Here is a 23,156-nt window from a genome sequence, read left to right as displayed (position 1 = left end):
CCGGGTGGAGGTGGGGAACTCTGGGAGAGGCAGCGTCTCTGTAAAATGCCAACCAATCAGCCTCTGATAGCCATGGAAACGGCAAGCAGATATGAAAAATGATCATAACTGAGAATGAAATCTTCCTACATCTGAGAGCTCTGGTTCCGGAATATGTCCAATGGTCAAAACGACAGAGCACACACACAGTGACCAATATGGCCAGAGCATTTCAGGTGCAAGGGGACGGGTGTGCTGGAACAACACACCTTCCTACATAAAGACTGACACATCATAAAACTGAAGGACGTTTTACTATCTGATAAAATCTGCAAGTCTTACACTCAGGAAAGAAGAAACATGAGAAATGTATGGGATGGGGGTAGGCAGGATTTCCAGTTCTCTTTAAACCCCAAATGCCCTCTGAACTATGGAATGATTCAGCTGGTTCAGGCAATGATTATTTGAGTCAGGTGGTTAGGCAGCTGGCTGGGACAAATGCCTACAGACACTGTGGCCTCCAGGACAGGGGCCGACCAGCTCACCAGAAAGACATTTGCACTGGTCCATGATTACCGCCGGAATTCCACCAGCTGGATCCGTGAAACATGAGAGCTTTTCCTGCTGTGGTCTCTGAGAGATGGAAGGAGAATGAGTGGCGGAGGGGTGATGGCCCAGAGCTGGGGTCGTGCGTATACGCAGAGGTGAGAGGCCCAGGGGAAGGGCCTATGTGGGACCAAAGCCACAGCGGCCCTCAGAGGGAGTCCCAAAAAAACATTCTCTTCCGCCCTCTACACAGTCTGACTTAACCACAGCCTCGCCCCACTCTCACCCTGTCCTCACCCTGCCCTCTGTGGAGGGCGTAACTGAGTTTAATGAACTCCAACAGGGTAAATCACCGCACACTGACCCCGCTCTCTTCCCACACACCTACTTCCATTTACCCGCATAGCAGAGGCCCTTATCCAATCCAGCTTATACACAGAACTGCAGAATTGCACACAGAAAATGTGAACAAGCGTCAGGATGTCACACAGTGCCAAAACAGCCGCTGGCGCACTAAAAATAGTCAGTCCTACAATAATCAACATTTCAACAACTGTGTGCTGTTCCCACACTGCCTGTCTCAGCTTGACACTGTGATAGCCCAGTCTGGGAGATCCACCCTGTGGGAAGTGCTCATGGAGGTGAGCTCTTTGAATGATCAGCTGACATGAAAAGTATAGATCTTTCAGTCTGATTTGCTCCCCCTTTATTCAGGCCAAGAGGCTGGGAGAGGCAGCCAGGCTGTCTAACAGGTTTTTCACAGCCCTGCCGATTCCCTATCATGCCCCGTCCTCTCCGTACTCCCTGTCTCACAATGTCGGAGGGATAGGCCCGTTTCCACACCACTGTGAATGGATGTGAGTGTTAGAGCACTGGGGTTAGGTGCCTGAGGGTACGATCCCGGTTCAGACCACTGTTCAGACCACAGTATACAGCAAACAGCAGACTATTATCTGAACCTGAAGTAAAATGTAAATTGTAATGCAAATCACCATGGATAAGGAAGCTTTCTGCGCTAAATAAAATGCAGTGTTCCAGAGGTCTACAGAAATCATATTGTCATTTTTCATTATGTGAACATGATTGGTTCTCCGGCATATGGAGTGGCAATTTTTCAGCAGGCAATCCAATGGACAGCCTCACATGGGTCTTGGAGTTGGCCTCTGTTCAGCGCTCATCCTGTTCACATGGGCACAATGAGGGTGTGGCGAGATCACAGCCTACATAACAGCCCGACACCAACTCCGACGGAGTAAGTGGGACAGTGTTTTCCAGTGTTTTAACACACCAGTAAAGCCCTTGTTAAGGCCTGCAGGTCTTCAGTGCGTTTTTTTGAGGTGTGGATATAGGCCAGCCGGTCCCTCGGTGCCGTGCGGCAGAGCTCCGCACAGCTCAGCAGATCGTGCATCACGAGGCCCCCTCCCTGTTCACCGCCTTTCAGGGCGCGCTTCAGGACCAACTCCAAGACGAACACACCTGCTACAGACACCAGCTGGCCATACCTTAGAAAACCCTGAGGGGTGCTTCAGTCGTGCTCCTGAGCGTGGTACTCGCCATACGTATCTCCAATAAAAATCAAGCTGTGTAGGTCGTCTGCCGCGAGGGCAGTGGTGGAATTATAGCTGACCTTAACAAAAGGTCACTGTGGTGTAAGCTATCACTTTCACACCACGGTGAGGTCGCAGACCCGGGGAAATTGTGGTTATGGATGATATCATAAATCATGCTGCAAGCCTCGCAGGACAACAGCGACATTCATTTGCATGAACAGATGAGGGCACAAGACGGAAATGGCCACTGTAAAGGGCGGAGCTTCGCTGCGGTGTACACCGCACACCGCTAATGCCGGTATGAAACAGCACAGAACCGGAGTCTGTATGACTGAGCTCTAGGGACGCTGTACAGTGAAGCTGTCACCTCTGTGGCTAAAATGCGGACTACACTTTAGTAGCACGTGGCATTCTGCCAAGCAGAGTCCCTGCCACAGCAAGTTTGCTACAACACATTCACATAGCCCAGACATCTGACAGTAGAGAGCTTGGAGGAAGCCAGACCCCCCGCCCCCCAAACTGCATTAGAATGGCAACACCCATCTGACTCGCATCATTTGCATACACAACACACACAGGAACAGATTGCCTTGTTGTCTGGGGTGAAGGCCACACCATTTTCCTGGTTCCAGTCGCGTCCATTGGCAAAGGTGGGATGTTGCCAAAACATATCAGGTAACCCTACACTGTTATTAGCAGTCAGTGCAGAATCATAGGCTGAAGGCGTGTATTAACGTACATGCTAGTCGAACGTCAGGACGGTGATAAGATATACTTTTCTTCTAGTGAGAATTACTTTCTGAGAGAGAAAGCTTTCCAAGTGTTTAAACCTGCTGCCAGCTCAGCAAGTAAACATTTAAGGGATTCTTCAGTAAGCACCTTTTCCACAAATGCAGTCCAGCTTTTGTCAATGCAGGTTTAGACAAAGCGTTAGGGCTTCTTCGTATTTCAAAAACAGGCCGAGGCTGCTAATGCATATGGGAGGTACGCGCTATCCATCCACCACTCTCTTTAACCCTCTCACTGCCAGGTGGGGCAGCTACCTCACAGGCCACGTAGCAGAAAGCCAGCCAAAATGGAAACAGATGTCAGGAGAGCAGTTATTCCATGCTGGCTGGCCGCTTTCCTTCTGAGCGCTCCTCAGATTTTTTTTTTTCCATGCTACCCTGCCAAATGAAACACAGAACAGAGCCTCTACACAGACCTCAGCAAGGCCAGTGACACTGCAATCCTGGGCCAGAGCTCCAACGCAGCTGTGACCGGACAGAGCTCTGAGAAGCGCATGAGGGAGAGCCAGGCCAGATCTCCGTGTACCTAAATACTTCAACTTAGGCCTGCATCCATGCGTAGCTGAATGTGTCTGGAATGAAATTGGCGGAAACGGTGTCTGAGTGCAAGGAGAGGACACCCAGAGGCTTATCACAAAACACAGGCCACGCTCTGCCGGTGGCCTGGCTGATAAGCGGGTGCTGTGCAATCACTGTTTACGGACACAACTAGTCTGGGCCACACTGCAAAGGGCTGATGAAAATTTCAGTGTGTTTCAGACCACCTCATCAGTGTTGATCTAAACCTTCATCTATTCCCTGTCAGCTGCTGGAAAAGACAGGAAGTTCAAGTTGTACTAATCATTTCTGACCATCACTAATCAGGTCTGATGCGTTTTTGTCAATCATTTGCAAAATTTGTCTGGCGAACGTCATCCCAAAATGAGAATGACGTCATGCGAAAATGGAGAGATGAACCGCAAGAAGCAGCTTCAGTGATAATATTTTGTTTTACTGGTCTGTGGATTTTCTTTGCATGAAAAACAGCAAAAAAGTCCGCTCATTTTCACTTTAAAACTGACAGACCAACACCACAACAGTTTCAGACTGTGTATGCTTGAGGTCAGAGAAGTATCATGCACGTATTCACATACACTGCATTTTCCTCCAAAACAATATTTCTATAAATAACAGCTACAACCCAACTGAAATGTGCTTGGTCCTCAGCAGTTTCCGACACATCATCATGAGCTGTAAATCTCTAAAAATGAAACAGTAAAAGGGTCATTGTGTGGATTAAAGGCGTTGTGGACAGACAAAAACCTTGCTCTTGGCGATCCATACCACCTAGAACTACAAATAAAAATGTAAACATGGACATAAATACGATGACTATACTGGCTAGTTGTGAAACGTTCTATGTGGGGTTTGCAGATTATAGAACATTACTGACTCAGTTACGAAAAGAGTCAAGTATGCTTCTAACACGGATCAAATTGCGCATACACTGGGACGGGAAGTCGCAATATCAACTGCGTGGAAATGTATTGTACTGGGAGGTAAACAGCTTAAAAAGCACAATGTGCAGAACTAAGATTTCAAATAACCTTTAGCTATTTGGGATTTACATAAATATTGTACATTGTAAGATAAACGTTTTGTTACAGCACATAAGCATACTTGAAGCCCCAAAGGTAGCACTGGTTACACTTAATCAACCAGGCAAGCAAATTCCATCAACTTCAAACGGGTGTTAAAATAGCTCAATACGGTAGATTACTACACATGGGCACACCCTCATATACTGTGTACACCGGACACTTCCGTGTAAAATATTAAGATCCAAGATACTGAAGATCCCGAGTCTGGAAATTACATAAAGTCTCTCTTCCTCTACAGTTCTATTTTAGACAATTTTGGGAAGTTGCTATAAATAATTAACCGTCAAAAACTTTAGGAGAGCAGTTACAAACTTGATCTCCTTTATGAAGTCAGGAGCTAACCGAGCGCAGAAGAGTCGTGGAATTAACCCCTAACCTTGACCACACCACTTTCGATGTTCCGAAGGATGTTTCCCGAGGAAATATTCCCAGAAAATCCCCTCTCCACGCCTCCTGCCCCAGCTTCAGAACATCTGTTCTTCATATTGCTAGCTTGGACAGAAGTGCTGAGGATGTTGTTTTGATTACACTTGGAGGCAGCTGGAAAACGTCGGCGTTGGGTCGGGAGGGGAGGGGGGGGGGGACACCGAGGCGTCCTATTTTCCCGGAGCACGGGAAGACTACACCGTGGGGATGAGAATGATTGCTGGTTCTCAAGAGTGACTATACAGTCGGTCAAAAGGAGACGTCAATCACATGACAACACTTCAGAAGAACCACCACCTTAGCTAGCTAGCGACCTACATAATAGCACAAGACACTGTCACAGTTCCACATTTACAATAAGACCGGTTAACGACCTAGCTGAAGATCCACGTTTCCAAACGTCCTTCAGGCGCACCATATTCCCTTTGTTCGTCCGATAATTTCACTTTCATCTCGCAATAATAGTGCTCTGATGTAGCTAGGTACATACACCACAAAACAATAGCGGGCGTTCTGTACATGGGCTAATGTTTCACAAAGAGAGAGAGCGCCACGAGATTGCCATACCCATTTTCTGGTTTGAGAAAACCTAGACATTGCACATTAAATTATTAAGCACTGTTATGATATTCAGTGCCCTATGAGCCGACTCCTCTTATGCAAATAGGTACAGAAGGAGATGGTTGGTGCACTTTTCCGAGGCAGTTAGCCTGTTTCAGAGACACCGTATCAGTATCAATTATTAGCAGTCTATGGACATTTATTTTGGGGTCTGTAGCCTCGGTAACTCTCCCTGAACATAAAGAAACTGCTAGCTACCAGTGACTCTCAAATTAGATTCTAATACATAGCTGGCTAAACGCTGTGTCACATGCGCCGCTTCCAAAATGATTAACCTTTTATTGGCAATCTAAACTGTTATTACAGAATATGTTCATGCCATAGCGCTTGACCTATCTGGCCGGAGCATCTGTTGCAATGGTTGCGGGTATAATTAGCGAGCTAGCAGGCTAATGACAAAAACGAGCATTTGGCAAGGCCTACCGAAATCTGGGAGAGTCTTTGAGACATTCTTCGAAATCCACCATCACCTTCATCTTCCGCTGAATTAAAAAACCCAACAAGGTGTACAACAGCTGTTTCTTGAGCTTGCTATATCCCAGTTGAAATTCCGGCGAGCTAAAACCTCGATATCAAAACTCACTTAGCAAAAAGAGATAAACAGACTAAAAAATAAAACAGGCGATTATCTCATTATCATTAAAACAAAGGAATTAAAAGTGCTGCACATCCGTAGCAAACTGAGTCCGGGCATTGCAACAATTCAGTGCACAACATATAGTCTTTTAGGTAGACTACAACTACAGCCTGATTTGACTCCTCGATTCCCCGATCGCAACCCATGGAGAGCGGATGACTGCCAGAGAGCACAGCCAACGAGAACAGCCTCTACCACACCAGAGGCCGGACTTCTCCCAGTTTCCTGTCGCGAAACTGACACTGCCATCGGCCAACGCAAACGCCGCATTTGGTCATTTCACGTCTAAGTCCCAGCTGCTACGGGTCAGAACCAAAACATTACAAAATGTTTCCCTTGTGCCTTTTGTCACGCAACAATTTCGACACGAACGTGTGTATGTATATGCTAATGCATACACTCATTTACACGGATATTAAATCTGCGTACAATTTTATTTGCTTTGTGGAAACACTGCTGTACTATCCAATTCCAGTTTATGTACTGCTGACATGGGTTTATCCCCATTCACTGTACGAGAGCGCCATCTTGCGGACTCACTTGTGGAAACGCCAGAAAGGGCAGGAGGCAGAATAGCTTTACAGGGTTTTATAAATTTTATTATGACAAAAAAATACACTTCATTAATTCGTAAGACCATTGAAAATAAACGAATACGCACACATGTGAGATTAGTGAGAATAAGTGTCCTTCGTGTGGAGCTAGGTGTTGTGACAGACACTTTTTATCGAAATCATACGGTACACGCGGGGAAATCCATACACCTCATGCGTTTTGCCCAGTATATTCGCCTACACACGAACATGGATGAAAAAGTAAATTTATTGCACAGTCAACACAACGATTCAATTTCCCCATAAATTCATATTTATTTGAAATACAAATACAAAAATATTTGCTCAAAAGCACGCTCATACTCCGCTTGATTGGTACGGCCAAGCGTGCTCATTATTGACTTGAACTAAATGTCCTGGCCATTATTATAATACACTTTTTCCGGTATTGATCGTTCCATCTGGCGGTCTTGCTTGTTGTATGAGACGGTGAATCGTGTATTCACACATTAAAACACCTCGCACCATGAAGACACACAAACAACCTGTCCAATAAAACGAAAGATATATTGTACGCGAAGAGAACGCAGCCAGACACACACAAGAATCTGTACACACTGTGCGAGTCAGTTCTCTTGGAGTTTCCGTTGGTGTAATGCAACGGATTAAATGATAAATAATCTGCTTACTTGAAGGAACACTGATTAGCCCCCACCATAAAACAACCTTTCAATGTTGTCAAATGACAAACACTCCTAATGACACACCAGCAGTATACCTAAGATCCCCCAGGCCCCAAACCCACTTCTCAGTAGTTAATCTGAATACATTTACAAGGCTAACACTAACAGTGTGATAACACATATGGCATGATGCACAATTGTTTTCTTAGTTTGCTTTTTGGAAGATCCTATAATGTACTCAAATTTTGGAAAAAAGGACTTCAAAAAAGTGTGATTAAAAAAAGACTTCTGATCAAAAAGAAGGCAGTCCTTAGATCAAGTGTAGTGCTTCTGGTAGGTGGAAAATGGTATGAAAGCTACAGCTCTGAAAAAGCCACGCTTTGGCTTGAGAGAGGGATTCCTCACGCTTGGGCAAACCCTGCGGAAGGCAGGTCCAGAGTCCAGGCTTGTGCCTGTCTCCATTTCTGTGATCCACTGAATGACCTTTCCTGGAAACAGGGGAAGGAACTGGTAGATCTGCACTCACTGTGTTGCTTCATCTAACAGTGTTCATTAATAGATGTTAATGAGGTTAAGAAGCAGCAGTGTCCTCTTTGTCCGCTCTGAAGCAGTGCTCTGTGGCGTTTAATGGTGACATCACTTCATTATCCACATAGGGAGTTTTTTTCCCCTAATTTCTCATGTTATTTATAAAAGACAAGGGTTTCCATGGGCTTTGCCGTCTTCTAGAAATCCAGCGAATCAGCTGCAAAGAAATCAAGGCAGGAACTGTGAGTGCAAAGAGCAGGGGAGATGCAGAAACTACAACTGCCACAACTCCAGGTTTCATTCAACTCCAGTCTCTCTCTTCATTCATTCCCTTCTGTGGCTGTAGTACTAACATGAGTTAAAATGTACCCAAGATGGTTCAGTGACACAATGGAACCAAATGGAAAAGTTTTGAAGTTGCAGGAATCTGTCAATCTCCCTTGTAAAGATCACTAAAGTGGAGTGCTCTTGGCACATTCAGCTATTCTCTGTGGTTCCTATTAAAACACTTTTACTTTTTCAGTAATAATACGTTCAGTAAATTTGACAATATCTTATAATTTATTAAGATAAACATGTTAAGTATTTATTGTACAACAAAATACTGTTAGTTTTAGGCATCATATACAACTGAAAACCACCTTTGAACTGTCAACTGTCAACTAGGTTTTAGTCTACTGTAAAATATACCAAATTCTTTCTCACTTACCACCACATGGTGGCAGTGTACACCACTTTCTGTACTCTGTACTGCCAAAAAATTGGTGTCCTGGAAAGATGACTATATTTCCTGTTTTAGCATAGTTTTGACACACAGTCTTGACATTTGAGCTTCCCTTATGTTACTAACATGCTGAGCACTTTCCACAATAACTCAGTTTTTTTTCAAAATCAGAGATTTATATAATCCATAATCTCCCTGCAGCAGCCCTTTACTGTCATTTTGGGTTCGTGCAAAACCAAGTGTCATGACATGCCCTGTCCCCACTTCAAATACAACTGCAAGACAGAAGATTGACAGGTGCAAAGACAAATCATGTCATATTTCTAATTTGGCCACATCGCATTAGCATGCACATGAGGAAGTCATTAAATAATCTAGAGATCTCTAGTAGTAGTAGTAGTAGTAGTAGTAGTAGTAGTAGCCTTATCTGCTAAGAATAAGTTGGCAACGAAGCTTACAAGTAATGCAATTGACTGAGAATTTCCTAATGCACACTACATTAATCTTTCATGAAAAAAGTTTTGCATTTTTTGCTCTGAAATTCAGGTGCTGTTGGACCTCAAAACTCATTAAATCGGAAAATGTTTTACATTACATTACACAGATCAGTCAAGACCCTCCTACCATCCTGAGGGTCTTCGCTGACATCCTCCATCTCCGTGTCACCCTTCATCTCTGCTTCCTCCTCTTCCTCTTCCTCCAGCTCACTGGCAATCAGTTGCCTCGCCAACTTAATGTTCTGGCCCTCGTTGTAATGCCTTTTCCTCATCATCTCGAACTGCTTCTTTTTTTCTGGATAGAGACAGAAAAATCATTTGGGGAGTTAACTGTCCATGAAACAAGTGTGCTTATCAATGCTCGGCATCACACAGGACCAGTACCGTAGCGCAGCAATTAATCCAAAATCTAGTTATGAAACTAGATTCAATTGATTGTGCGCTAGAATTACATTCTTCACAGTACTTTAAATCTTGGAAAAAAGAAAAACAGTAATTTACTGAATGGCAAACGCAACACAGCTGACCTAATTTGGTCGTTACTTTAGTCCTCAGAATGTGGCGTAAGAGGCAAACAGTAAGTGTGCAGCTGAGCTACAGCACCACTGATAGCAGCTCTGGCTTCAGCCACATGAACGGTAACCTCTGATACTGCAGTGGCTGCTCGGTGAGAGAGCGAATAAAGGACCCCACTGTTTCCAAAGCTGCTCCTTCCAGAGTAGACTGAGGGACAGGAGGTGCAAAGATGGGCAAGTCTGTGACATGTGGCTACACTGAGGCCAACCACACCACCAGGGGGAGTCCTGGGACAGAGAGATGTGAGAACCCACCTTGTTCTTCTGGGGTGAGCTCCTCCTCTTCCTCGCTGCTCTCCTCTTCCTCTTCCTCCTCCCTCATGAAACGGGACTCCGCCCCCTCCGCCACAGCCAGCCTACGGACAGTAGTTGCAGTGACTGACAGGTACGGCCCAACCAAACAAAAACACAGAATGCAAAAAAAAAAAAAAAAACAGCTGATGCTCTGGGAGGAACACTGCTACACAGCACTTGTTTTTTTTTTTTTAATATTATTTAAACCAGAGTCTGTTGTATAACGGGGTCACATGCTAAGTTTCATGCCGCCTACTTATGCAAGCTTTGTGCAAACAGCACCCACAGATTAAACAAAGGCTTCATCAGCACAGATGTTCATGTCTTTATGAGTCTGAAACTCTCTCAATCTCAGGAAGTCAGAATCTGTTTACTAGACAGACCACACTCTCACGGGCAAGATCAGGGTGTTTGTGGACATCTGCACTCAGCTGTGGATGGCTGTCTCCTGTCCAAAGACTCCCCCTTTAGAGTCAGCTAGCTAAAGTATTTCTATCTCTCTGCGAGTGCAGCATTCATCCAAACACATCAGGGAGATCACAAAATACAAACTTATGCTTCAGGGTTAATTACTTATTGCTGAAAAGCTTTTTGAATGCATTACATTTTTGTCTTTGAATCTTCGGGGCAACAAACCACCCAGTGGTTTGATCTTTCAGGTGATCTGAGAAAGGCCTATGATCTGGCTGCATTCAATCATGCACATGTAACTGTATACCAACAGCATTTTCAATGTACCAGGCTCTCAGATTCAATGAATAAATAACTTATCATAGAGAGACAGGGTTTCTGTCCTGACATTTAGTTTGACCCTCTGCCTATCTACACTGTAATTTACAGTAAACTATTTGCTTAGTTCTCCATGGAAATGGCATTTCCTTTGGCCAGATCAGATCAGAGACCTCCCCCCTGAAGCTCAACCTTGAAGTGAATAGCAGCTTCAGTTTGCCCTGCAGATAATGATCAAAGCTGGGAAAGACAACAGTATGCACAGGGCTATCTGCTCAGTCAAGAAGCCAGTGTTCCTGTAGCCCAGCCCCCTGCTGCCAGCAGATTACACCCTGCCACGCTAGATTAAAAACCCGTAAATCCCTGAAAATCCTGCCCGAGCCACTACCAGAGAGACCATCCATCCCTGCAGTCCCCTAACAGCCTCTGGACCAGAAAGTGAACCGTGATGGATATGTTTGTTTGTATGTTTGTAGTCCTAATGTTTGTGTCTTTTTAAACTGTTTTCCAGGAGTCTCTACGTTTTCCTAGGGCTGGAGGATACATTTAATTTTTCTCCTGTTTTTTTCTTTAATTGGCACTGGATTTTCAGATTTCAGGTTTTCTGATTTTACCTTGTGGAAAATGCTGTCCAGCGTTTTGTGACAATTCATTTATGAATTCAATAAATTCACAAATATATTGTCATTAATTGAATGATTGATTGAAGACCCACTTTCCTACTTTCCATGTTGAGGAACATAAAACATGCCATTTCCGTTGTACTCCACAGAACTTACTTCCTGGCCAGCTCGTCTGGTGTGAGGGCCGTGTTGGACTCCGAATCGCTCAGAGCTCCCTCATCACCGTCGTCCCGCAGCATCCTGAAACAGACACAGCCATTACACACACACTCACCATGTCAGGCAGGTGACATACAGGTGAAGTGTTCCGGACCAGGCCTGGTACAGTGCTATTATCTTGCAGATACAAGCAGTCTGCAGATGAGCCTAGCTGGTCTCATCATTTAACTTTGTGTTCTAATGGAGTCAAGCCCAAAGACATCCATTACTACAGCAGATTTGCAGAGAGGCCAAGATCAAGGCACCTTTAGCCCTAAAGATTTCAGTTACAACTTCCTTTTACAGGCCACGCTTGTCTGACTAGTCTGACTATATCAATGACACTGGCAAAGGTAGCCCTTCCACTAACCTGTTGTATGGTGTACTGGGCTCATCGATCTTCATCAGGCCATAGTCTTTATCAGCAGGGTGGTACGTAGCCAGAATGTTCATTTCATCCCATTTTTGTGACTTCTTCCTGAAAGGCAGTGACCCCCAGAAAACAGTCAGGAGAAGGACGCTTATTTTCAGTTCACAGCGATTTAAAATTTCAGCACTACGTCTGACACCGGTATTTCCCCAATGGGACAGATTCATCCCAGAATTCTGCCCCAGTTTGATGTCCAGATAATGGTGATGTCAGCTGCACACAGGCTTGTTTGCAGAAAGCTCTGCTTGGTCTGTGTGCAGATCAGGGGAAGTGACTGCCAGTATCAATGGCAATCAATCAATGGCAGTAATACCCAAAAGCAACCGGACCATCAACAAGCTAGTCAAGCTGGAACTGATACTCAACTCTGCATTATGCCCTTCAGAAAAAAGATATATCTAAATGCTGCAGATAGTATTACAATATTTGCATATTAATAATAAGCTATGCCAGCTAGAACTGTAAGGATGTGACATGATGTTGTTTTATCTGTACAGCTCATTGTGGTAGCGTTCAGGGAGGGCATGATTAACACAAATGCCAGGCTGATTTACTCTGTATTATCTATGTGATTAACTGAAATGCTGGCCTAACCCACTCCTCCACTGAGCTGGGCAGAGTAGCTCGAACAAAGGCTGCCATATAAAGTTTCAGCGCCGAGAGCGTGTGCCGCTGCTGAAGTCATTCACCGCAGTGAATAATTGATAAGGTTACCCGGGGGGAGGCTCTGGGTGTCACAGGGAACAAACAGGCAGAAGTGACCACGCTTTGACTCACTCCGCGAACAAGGTGTTAAACTGTCTAAGGTACTCGACAGCACGCACAACCTGGCTTTCTGTTGTGACATGTTCCGGCCCCCTTGGGAACCTACAGTGAGCAGTCCTTCATGAGAAAGTCTCCTTGCTACTGGCAGATGGCTACTCACTGGGGATCCTAAGTTTAGTCTTTGGATGGCACCTGCCCGCTCTGACTTCATATTGGTAACTGTGGGGAAATTCAACTTGATTATTTGAAACTACAGATGTCATATATGTTAAAATGCGAATGTAACTGAAATTTGTATTGGACCCTTTGCTAAGTAGTGTCTGTGAATTTCTGTGCCAAGTGTATGGAATCCACCAAACTGGCTGAATCACCACTGACTTCATTGCTTACAGTGCCAACACAAAACAGACTGTGGGCAGTGTGCGCCAAGGTTACTGTACCAGACAGGGCATGGTTACTGGTTTCAGTTTAGGTGCTGGGAAATATCAGGATATTTTCTCAGTATCTTTGAAATGACTATTGAGGAAACCACTTCAAAAGCACATGAAAAGGGGTCATTGCTGTGCTACAAACTGAACAGCATAAACACAGCAAAGAAAACAAACTCACACAGGAAATGGTCTCTGAACTTTATTCTGTAAATACTTGGTAGCTTTTTTTTTTTAGGTTAACATTAGCATTAACCAGAGCAGATCTTAATTAGCTGGGGTGAAGATGAGAAATCAAGTGTACATATTTCATATACATAGAAAAGCTGGCCAACACGTCTCCCATAAATGAGCCAAAAACAATTAAAGGTTAAAAGAAACAATAATTTATTTTAAAACCAAACAACAAAACAAAGGAAACCAGCCTATGCAAGCCACCAGCAGGGACAAAATGAGCCTTTTTTCCTGCTCTGCAGCTACACCTGTATTTCATCCACCTTCAATTATTCAGGTGTGACTTGTTAGCCAATAGGCAGGTTCCCTTACCAATAAAAACAGGTGAGCAAAAAATTATTGGCAACAATTAACAGTTAGTCTCTAGGGGGAGGTGATGAAGGCTCTCCTTCACAATATAGTTTCACTTGCTTTTTGGAAATGGAGAACACTGCAAAAGGTTGTTGGATCCAGAATGGCTTCATAAGCACAGGCCCCAGGGATGGCTAAAGCCCTGCACCACCTGAGGCTCTGAGATGATATCCATTAGATGTTACAGCTATGGTACAGAAACCAGAATTGGCTGAGAAGGTCATTAGAAGTCACAGCTGCTGCTGGCCTCATTAGGTTGTACACCATTGTCCTCCTAATGTTCAAAGACAGTCTGTGGTTCTGCACACTAGCACAGATGACACCCTTCACTTGTGCAATCAAGAGCTTTCCACTGAGCACAGTCTTAATAATAGCAGATTACTTTTATAACTTGTAGAACATTTCTCAGTTTTTAAACAGAAATCTCAAATGACCAGTAAAGACCTTGAACACTTTCACCTCACTTTTTATTAGTTTTGAACTGATGAACGGTGCATATTTTTGTCAGTGTGTACAGAAATGTGGGAATTGTGCAACCTTTTTAAACATAATAATACACATAATAATAATACCTATGGCCACAAATGAATTACTACTTTTACCACACCTGATGATAGCCACCTGAACGCTGCGGCGGGGGCGTGTCAATTCCACACAAGGCTTCTCCCATCATTGGGGGTGGGGCTATGCTTATCATATCCAGCTAATTTATGCGTCATGTAAGTTACACAATCATAAGCAGACAGACATCTATAGATCCATGTCTCAATACAATTCATTGATGACTTTACCTGAGTGATTTCATCAGCTGACAGTGACTCGCTTTATTGCACAGAAGTGTAAAGCGCACTTTAATTTAAAAACACAGCTCAGCTGTAAGAAATTGGGACATGCTTCATACTGTCAGTCAGCAACTGGTAAATAGTGAGCTAGGAAGATAGGCACTTCATCTGATTGCCAGCGTTAACTAGCTAGATAAAGAGGGAAGTTTTCTTAAGCAATAGGGCAATTCTTTAAAAAGGAACATGAATTCATACACAGAACTTCATTCACTCATACGTTACTTTTTCTTTTTTTAGTGACTGGTCAAAAATGCATTGTGTCAGTCAATATTGGTCTCTTGTAATCTAACGTGAGTTACATTGTTTGCGAGCTGACGTAACCGATGCCGAAAGTGTTGGTAACGGATATAGTTAGAACTAGCACTGGTGAGCTAACTAGGTAGCGATGGTTTACGACCATGGTTTGACGTTAGCTAGCTAACTGATTTATACTGATATCTAACTATTGAGTAGCTAACGAGCAAGAATGGTTTACGACATAACTAACGAAGTCTCTGCGTCAGCTTGCTAACGTTTTCTGTTTTCCGCGTTTCAACGTTTAACAACATAGCAACACAATTAGGCACAAATCATGTTTGTTTGAAAGTTATCCCCCAGACGATGCCTTACTCACTCGTCCAAGAACCCCGGATCTAGTCCGTCCTGGCTTTCCGCTGGCGAAACTTGCAGCTGATGGCCTGTCTTGGTTCCGGAACCTCTGTTTTTATTCTTCAAAATACCTTTAATGGGTCCTGGAGCTGCCATTCCACTGTATCTCTCTGGTTCAGAATGATCAGCCACCCTTTTCGTGTTTATTTATCTTATCTTATGCGCTGGTTAAACTGCTTTAAGTAGCTAATAAAGTTAGCCGATTATTAGCTAGCAAGTTATGAAAGTGCAGCTGAACGGCTTACACACACCTCTCTCCACACTGACAGTGCAGCGAACTGTCACGCTATCCACCCACCCAGACAGCTACAACCCCATTCAACCGCTCCGGCGCCTGCGAACCAGAACGCCCAATGTAAATATCGCGAGAATTTGCAACGCTGTTGCTATGACGACATCAGGTAAGCTGTGGAGCAATGCGTGTTTGAGTAATTGGTGTTTCCCTGCAATGTATTCGTGTATTTCAGGTTACACTGAAAGCTTTGCAATACTGTTGCTATGTCGACATAAGGTGACCTATGGAGTAATGCATGTCCATGTAAAGGTTACTTCTGTGAATATATTCCTATATTTAAGGTTGCTCTGAAAACCTTGCAACACTGTAAACAGCACTATGGTTAAAGTTTATTAGAGGACAAAATATTGCAAGCGTTCGTAAGAAAGTTTCTTGCTGTAAAGTAACTTTAGGGAAAACTCAGCTTCATGTAAAAATCAAAATTAGAGAAAATCAGGCTTGTGTCCGTTCACTCAATCATCATCCTTAACACAAATTTGTTTAAAAACGATGCTGGAGTAAACAGTCCTGCGATACAAAATTTCTCAATATTAAGAGACAACATGCTCAACCCTCAAGAATAATTAAAACCCCTTAAAGAAGAATGTAATTTATTTTTAATGAAAACTTCTAAACAGTCGACTTTATAAATAAGTACATTTTGGAATCATAACAATGAATCCTCGACAGGATTGTGATGGAGGTTTGATGAGCACCCCCAAAACAGACCAACAAGATCGACTTTCCTGGCCTATAACGCCCTCTAGTGGTCAAACGTCACTATTGTGGGTGACGCTCAGGTGTTCAGTCAAGGACTCACTAGAGGCATTACTGCGCATGGAACTGCTTCCAGTTCGTAAAGGGGCACAAAGGCAAATTTCTCACGCAGCCATAAAGGCATGTATGAAGGCCAGCAGGCTCAAAATGAGGGCCAGGAGCCCTGACTGTGGGATCACAGCGTGGCTAGGCTCTGGAGGCAGCTCCAGCCTGCAGTCTGTGTACGGCTCGATGCAGGCAGCGTAGGCCATGGCGTGGGCGATGTAGCTCTGCTCCTGCACCCCGTGGAAGAGGTGGGCCATGGGACCTTTGGCAAAAATGGCCACATCCTCGGAGCCATGGGTCTCTGCGGACAGAGGCACGGCTGACTGCTGCATGTACTCCTTATTACCTTAAGTGGAAGGGGAGGGAAAGAAAGTGCTGAGCAAAGTGACACACTGCAGGATTTTTTATTAGACGTGTATCTATGGTTTCCCAGGTATTTCTCAATTAGTTTTTGACCTGGCTGTGCTGGACTTCGTCAGTCATTAACAAACAAGGACACGCTCTTTTCACAGAGGTGACTAAATGGTATAGGGTTCATGTAATGTGCTAATAGTGTTTACATGCTGACACTTGGGAGTTAATAACTTGACAGCTGATATCCATTTGTCTGGCAGAGTATTTCTGAAAGAATTTACTGCTTTGTATGATGTTATTGAAATATTGATATCAAAGTGAAATATCAATTTCCATTTTACACATGAACATTTAGTCTTTAGAAGTTGTTTGGCATTCTCTTCCATGTAAGCTGTCAGCTGTCCACTGTTTTTTTGTGAGTATCAATGTTATAATTTCTGAAAGCACGCAGCCACAAGGTGGTGATAATACTCCACTGTGGCTAAGCTGATGCTGCAAATGTTACTGGAGTGGCATGACAACCTAGTAGCCAGGTGATCACTTTCCTATTTAATTTTTGAAATAGCATTTTTGGCTTTCATTTTCTACTGTACAATTTTTCGCCGTGGTCATGTTTGTTCATGAATGAGAGCATGACTTAGTTACAGGTGGAGGACTTACTTGCAATGGTAGCATTGATCTCTGGACGGCTTCCGTTCATCAGTCTGTACCCTGGTCCGTTTCCATACAGTGCATTAGTGAAGGGTTTTCCATCCTTTCCCATTTCTCTAGACAGCCCTGAGAGAGAAATGCAAATTCACAACAGTTCAGAGCCACAATTTCAGCTCTCTTTAGCTTGCTCAAATACACATTATGCTCCAGGATTTCAGTATATAAGACACAGCTTTAAGCAGACAGAAGAGATAAGGGAGGAGAGTCTCTCTTACCCAGGACAGGATTCCCCCTGGGAGAATAGCCTCCGAAGCTGAAGACGTGAGAGTGGTCGGCGGTCACAACGGACAAGGTGTCTAGCTCACTGGTCAGCTCCGCCGCCCTGGCAATAGCCCGGTCAAACTCCACCGCCTCGGTCAGTGCCAGTTTGGCCTTTCCACCGTGGTGGCCATGATCTATTCTCCCACTTGAAGTTCAGATACAACCAGAGGAGCACATAAGGCCACAATTCACAGCCACAACATAGAAACATTAAGATATGTAGCAGTGAAATGTTTATGAAGATGAAGGTATGAAAAAGAATTTATGCTCCAACTGATTTTTTTCCCTATACAACGGTACATAGATTTTTATTCCTTAACAGTACATTCTGGAGTGTTCACAGTCACAGATATTCAGTGGTTTGTCTACATTGCTGTACCTGATGTAGGGTATTTGTGAAATCACACATAAAATGATGAATAGATGATATATAAATGATATAATGGGCACTCATCTTCCACAAAGAGGTAATATCCATTGGGATTCTTGCTTAGGATCTTCACGGCCTTCTCCACCATCTCTGTCAGCGAAGGGTCAGTGGCTATATTACGATCCAGCTCATATCTCAAGTCCTTCGGCTCAAACAGTCCTGCACACAACACACAGAGACAGCACTCACATGCTCTGCAGCACTGGGTACAGCACATACAAAGACATCACAGACACATCCTGCAGCCCTAAACATCACAATCACAGACAGCACTGATATTTGCCACAGCATGCTTTAGCACTGCACATAGAGACAGGAAGACCTTAAACTGCATCTTGCACACAAAAAACACTCAAGTATTACTGTTAGGAATATGTGACCTAACTGAGCCAGGACTATCTGAGGTGTCCTCATGTTGACACTGTGATTAGTGCAGTAATAAGAAACATTGAGGAACACTGCCCTCTACTGGAAGTAAATGGACCTACACTGGTGATTGGCTCAGCGGTAGGTTTTTTGACCTACAATTCTATCAGAGCTAATTCTCTCCTTCAGAATCGAGGCGCATTGAGGAAGCCTGTTGTATTTTTAGCAATGTGTGATATTGCCAGCATTGTATCTGCCATCTGTTGATCTTTTAAATGTCAAACAGTTCTGTGTGGGGAATATGGCTTTAGAGGAGAAGTCTTTGTCTGCTGTCTGTTTTGTTCTTTTGGACTGAAGTCTTACCCATTAAATAGTCTGTGTTGTGCTCATTCACACGATTGAACTCTGCCTTGTTCCACACAAACTTGGCTCTCTGAAAGGAGATTAAAAGTGTTGCATTCACAGACAAATCAGTGAAGTGCATGTACACACATGCATATTTCCACGTTTATAAGAGTCAACCAATGACCAAATCAATGGATCTAATGTTAAAAACAAATGTACACCAATGTCACACTATTCTGTTTATAGAATATGTATGAGGTTTAGTAATGATTAGCTGGTTTCACAGCTCATGTTCACCTTCTTGCCTTTCAGCCATTCCTGAATGAGGTTGGTCTTGTCCAGCCGTGCTCCCATAGAGGCGGGGTACTCTGGATCCCGAGTGTCATTGGGCAGCATGTACTCTCTCCCTCCCCCTAGAATCACCTGCCATTATGACATCACAGATATACCCGAAAAACACACAACACTCTGTGTCAATCATCTGCAGCCAATGGCTTACTTTCAATTACAGGCACTACAGGTGACTCTCAATGGCCAAAGCGACTAACTCAATGGATAACAGTGTCTCCAGGGACTTAAATCAAAGTGATTTGTTTAGAGAAGCTAGATTTCAAACTCATGCTGTGTGGATGTCATTGTAGAACTCCGATCTCACATGGATGTCTGTGTTGTGGACGAGCTGGTAGGCGATGTCTCGGCACCCATAATGCACTGCGTCATCGGACAGGTTGGCGTCACTGTACCAGCCTCTGCTGGCTGTGTGGGAGTACGCGGCCGCTGGGGAGGCATGCTGCACACGCGCCGTGGTCACGATGCCCACCGACTTCCCTGGAACACACACACAGCACATACGGTGTCACTGCACACACAGTGACACAGCGCACATGCGGCCACCACTCATACAATATGACAGACCTAGATTCCTTGTTGAGAGAGATTTACACCACTGATTTACATTCTGGCAAAGGTTGTACGGTAGATTATCCGGCTGAGCAAGGACTGTAATTCCACAGCAGTTGTCTCAACAGATGGACAACATTCCTGCAACGTTCCAGCAACGCTGTGGCAACAGTGCATGAGGACTGGGATGACAGCATGGAGCTGCAGTGAGGCAGAACTATGTGCTTGTACCCTGTACCTGCCATTCTGGCTCTGTGCAGCACAGACAGCACCTCGTTGCCCTTGGTAGTGTTGCACTGGTAACGGCGGGCAGCCGCGCTGAGCCCTAGAGTGCCGTAGTTGGCCTTCACTCCACACAGGTAGGCGGTGGCCGTGGCCGCACTGTCCGGCATCTGCTGATCAACGTTGTACGTCTGGAAGGAGATCGCACGTTCACATTTAGTCGCAGAGGGCAGAGGCTACAGAAAAGGGTGGACTCTGGTCTGCTGATCCAGGTGCTGGTCCCGGGTCATACCTTTGACAGGGCCAGGTAGGGAAAGGTGTCCATGGTCAAGGATGTCTCCTCTCCTGTCCGCCCTGCCATCTGCCCTTTGAGGATCCGGGCTGCTGTCACCGTGGCGATGCCCATCCCTGGACATAAGCCAGATGCACATTACCTTACACACCCAGTGGACAGCTAGGAGAGCAGCTGACTCGAGTTAAAGCCGCTTAGTCAGGAGTAGAACTCACAGCTGCAGCTGAGTGACATCACAATGAGGTCATCTAGTCCCTGAGTGTTTGACATTATTTGGAACACATAAAGGGTCATTCAGTCCCTCACGTAATTTTCACATGCACAAAATCACAGTCAAAGGAAAGGTGTGTGTAACAATGGTCATGTGATCAATACATCTACAGCATTATGAAAATAACAGATGAGTAAGTTTGCATAAAATAACTGATAATTACTGGCAATCAATTCTCTGTTATGCTGAGCTTCTGCTGCACAGCACATTTGCTGCATTGCTTTTTCTTTATTTGGTTATTTTTGATTTTTTCACCACAACAGTAATATCACACAATTATCTCCAACATAATCTTAAGAAGTGCACGGAATAATGAAAAGTGGATCATATGTGAGCAAACTGATGAGAGTAGATTTGCTACACCTCATGAATGACCATGTAAAACACCCATTTTTCTGCAGATCAGTTCACAATGAGTTGACTGTGAATCATCACTCATTTGAACAAAGACATAGTTTTATCTTGCTGCTCCCCACAAAATGCATGTCAGCGGGATAAAAGATCATTTTTAGTTTGTGCACTATTTCACCATCTGTACCCATGTTCCACTGATACTGAATAGTTCACAGTAGTGCATTATAAAAAGGTCTCCAGTTTGCACATTATGGTGAAACAGAATGAACAAAATTTGGAATTGTGACAAAATTCTCTGCAGTGATCTAATTCCAGTGTGGGCATCTTCCTCCAGTGCGCACACAAAATCAGGTCACACTGTCCACCAGTACCCCCCCCCCCCCCCCCACACCTCCCTCCCTCCCTCACCGTCCCCAAGAAAGAGGATGAGGTTTTTGGCCCGGTGTGGGTCGGGCCTCAGATCCAGGGCCCTTCTCAGTGAGTCCTTCCCTTTCACGTTCCAGAAGAGGGGGTCCTCCTCTTCCACTGAGGAAGAGCACAGCAGAGAGGGGTCACAGTGGGGTCACCAACACAGACCCCATTTCCAGCACTGTCTCAGGGCATCGAAGTATTCACTCCCCCACTGTAATGACCATACATCCAACTGGAGGTTTAAAATGCATGTGAATTTTTATGCTGAAAACACTGATAACCATTTTTTGCAAAGTAAATCAGGGAGAGAGCTTGCCTGTATGCAACAAGGACATAGCAAGTAGACAGAGCCTGCAAGGTTCATTGCCAAAGGCTTGGTAATGCTAGTCAAACGTTTTGTGCGTCCAGTTAAAGACCTTCCCATTCTGGATGGCCTTTTCCATGGCCTGTGCCTTTTGCTGTCCCTCACAATATTGTGGAATTGCCTTTTCAGAGCATGATGCTACATGTACTTGAGATGTTTCATTGCTTTTCAGTACTTTTCTCCTCCGTAAATGCTATGACACTAGCTGCTTCAGGGCTACATCAATAACTCCTCATGAGATCTGGAAAATCCCAGAACAAGGTAACAAAATGGGAGTCGTATAAAAAAATGCAGGTTGCCCCCGATTATCAAGCAAATAATCACAATGATACCAAAAACTGAAATATTTTCATTTGCATTTACATTTATTTATTTAGCAGACGCTTTTATCCAAAGCGACTTACAAAAGTGCATACAGCAAGTATAGCGACAGTACGGGGACAGGATGTGTACAGTTCCACAATGAGACATTTCTTTTCATAGTTGCACATATAATAGTAAAATGTCCCCAATGATTTACAGATACATTTGAGAATTCTGCCAATGCATGACAAATACGGTTTTTAAAGCAGCATCCAGTACCTACCAGGGATGACTGCCGAGGACCAGTCAACTCTGACACAGAGTATTAATCCAATCATAAGGAGGAAATGCTGCGACACCATGCTGTTTCTGGATTTGTCCCCGTGCCAATGCAAATGTAATTAAATACAAGTGGAGATCCGTTTTTATATGTATGCAGCAGACCAAAGGGCAAAGCCTATGTAAACATTAACACAGGTTTTTACTACTGTGTTAATCCTGGGATATGCAAGCATATACAACAAGAGGAATTATGGAATTATTACGAGCAATAAGTGAATCCTTTTGTTGCATTTAGCAAAACAATGTACATGACGCAATGTACCTTCTGAGCAAGGAGAGCTAACAATAAAGCTGTAGCACTTTAATGCTAAGTTTTATGGGCTGTAAAAAAGTTATTGAAATTATAAACACTAATTATATTCTCACATACAAGAGTAGCCTGATCTCTCAGTAGGACATAGAAGTTTAGAAATATTGTAACGCTGAGACTGATAAGCTGATGTTGAACTCGTGAAGAGTTACAAAGAGTAAAAGTAAATTATAATAGCATTGTTAGGCTGTAAATTAAACTGTAAAAGTTGTAAAATGCTAAGGGTATTTTAAATGTAATATTGAGTCTCAGACTATCAAAGGATCTCAATCTCAACATCATAATACTTCATGCATATTCATTCATTCAAAAAGTCAATCAGTATCTCTTTGAAGTTCTGTCATAATTATCAGAAGGTACAGTTGCTTCAGTTGTTATTCAACCAACAAAAAAGAAATTTAAGCAAGGTCACCTTAGTTTTAGGCTATTAATGATGGCGATTCCAAGCGGACGTCACCCCAGTATAACTGTGTGTGTGTGCGTGCGTGCGTGCGTGCGTACCGATCGATGGCCACTTTCTAGGAACACACAGGA

The 23,156-nt window shown here is 44.0% G+C and overlaps 3 protein-coding genes across 7 annotated transcripts in view; all 3 read right to left on the bottom strand.

The window, feature by feature from the left end:
• si:ch211-168b3.1 (arf-GAP with coiled-coil, ANK repeat and PH domain-containing protein 2) overlaps nt 1-6,324 on the bottom strand; it is a 44,949-nt gene extending 38,625 nt beyond the window's left edge. For all 5 annotated transcript variants that reach the window (XM_036553748.1, XM_036553749.1, XM_036553752.1 and 2 more), the window contains exon 1: nt 5,974-6,324. In XM_036553748.1, coding sequence (XP_036409641.1) covers nt 5,974-6,026 — 53 coding nt within the window. In that variant the 5' untranslated portion in view covers nt 6,027-6,324. The remainder of the gene's footprint in view (nt 1-5,973) is intronic.
• A 566-nt stretch (nt 6,325-6,890) lies between these two features.
• On the bottom strand, nt 6,891-15,616 carry LOC118795785 (protein phosphatase inhibitor 2-like). Its single transcript, XM_036554515.1, has 6 exons — nt 15,256-15,616; nt 11,963-12,070; nt 11,551-11,634; nt 10,004-10,104; nt 9,301-9,468; nt 6,891-8,169 (listed from the first exon to the last, which is right to left on the bottom strand). Exons 1-6 carry the CDS (start codon nt 15,384-15,386, stop codon nt 8,150-8,152), a joined length of 612 nt encoding a protein of 203 aa, XP_036410408.1. The 5' UTR covers nt 15,387-15,616; the 3' UTR covers nt 6,891-8,149.
• Nucleotides 15,617-16,445: 829 nt separating this feature from the next.
• On the bottom strand, nt 16,446-22,332 carry LOC118795396 (intestinal-type alkaline phosphatase-like). Its single transcript, XM_036553855.1, has 11 exons — nt 22,254-22,332; nt 21,301-21,417; nt 20,268-20,383; nt 19,992-20,166; nt 19,509-19,681; nt 19,151-19,276; nt 18,872-18,941; nt 18,163-18,301; nt 17,667-17,857; nt 17,401-17,517; nt 16,446-16,732 (listed from the first exon to the last, which is right to left on the bottom strand). The coding sequence occupies exons 1-11, from the start codon at nt 22,330-22,332 to the stop codon at nt 16,446-16,448; spliced, it is 1,590 nt and encodes a 529-aa protein (XP_036409748.1).
• Between the last annotated feature and the right edge of the window lie 824 nt (nt 22,333-23,156).

Source organism: Megalops cyprinoides, chromosome 20, assembly GCF_013368585.1.
Source record: "Megalops cyprinoides isolate fMegCyp1 chromosome 20, fMegCyp1.pri, whole genome shotgun sequence".
Classification (NCBI taxonomy): domain Eukaryota; kingdom Metazoa; phylum Chordata; class Actinopteri; order Elopiformes; family Megalopidae; genus Megalops; species Megalops cyprinoides.
The sequence above is the reverse complement of the archived record's forward strand: the minus strand, read 5'-3'. Positions and strand labels throughout refer to the sequence as shown.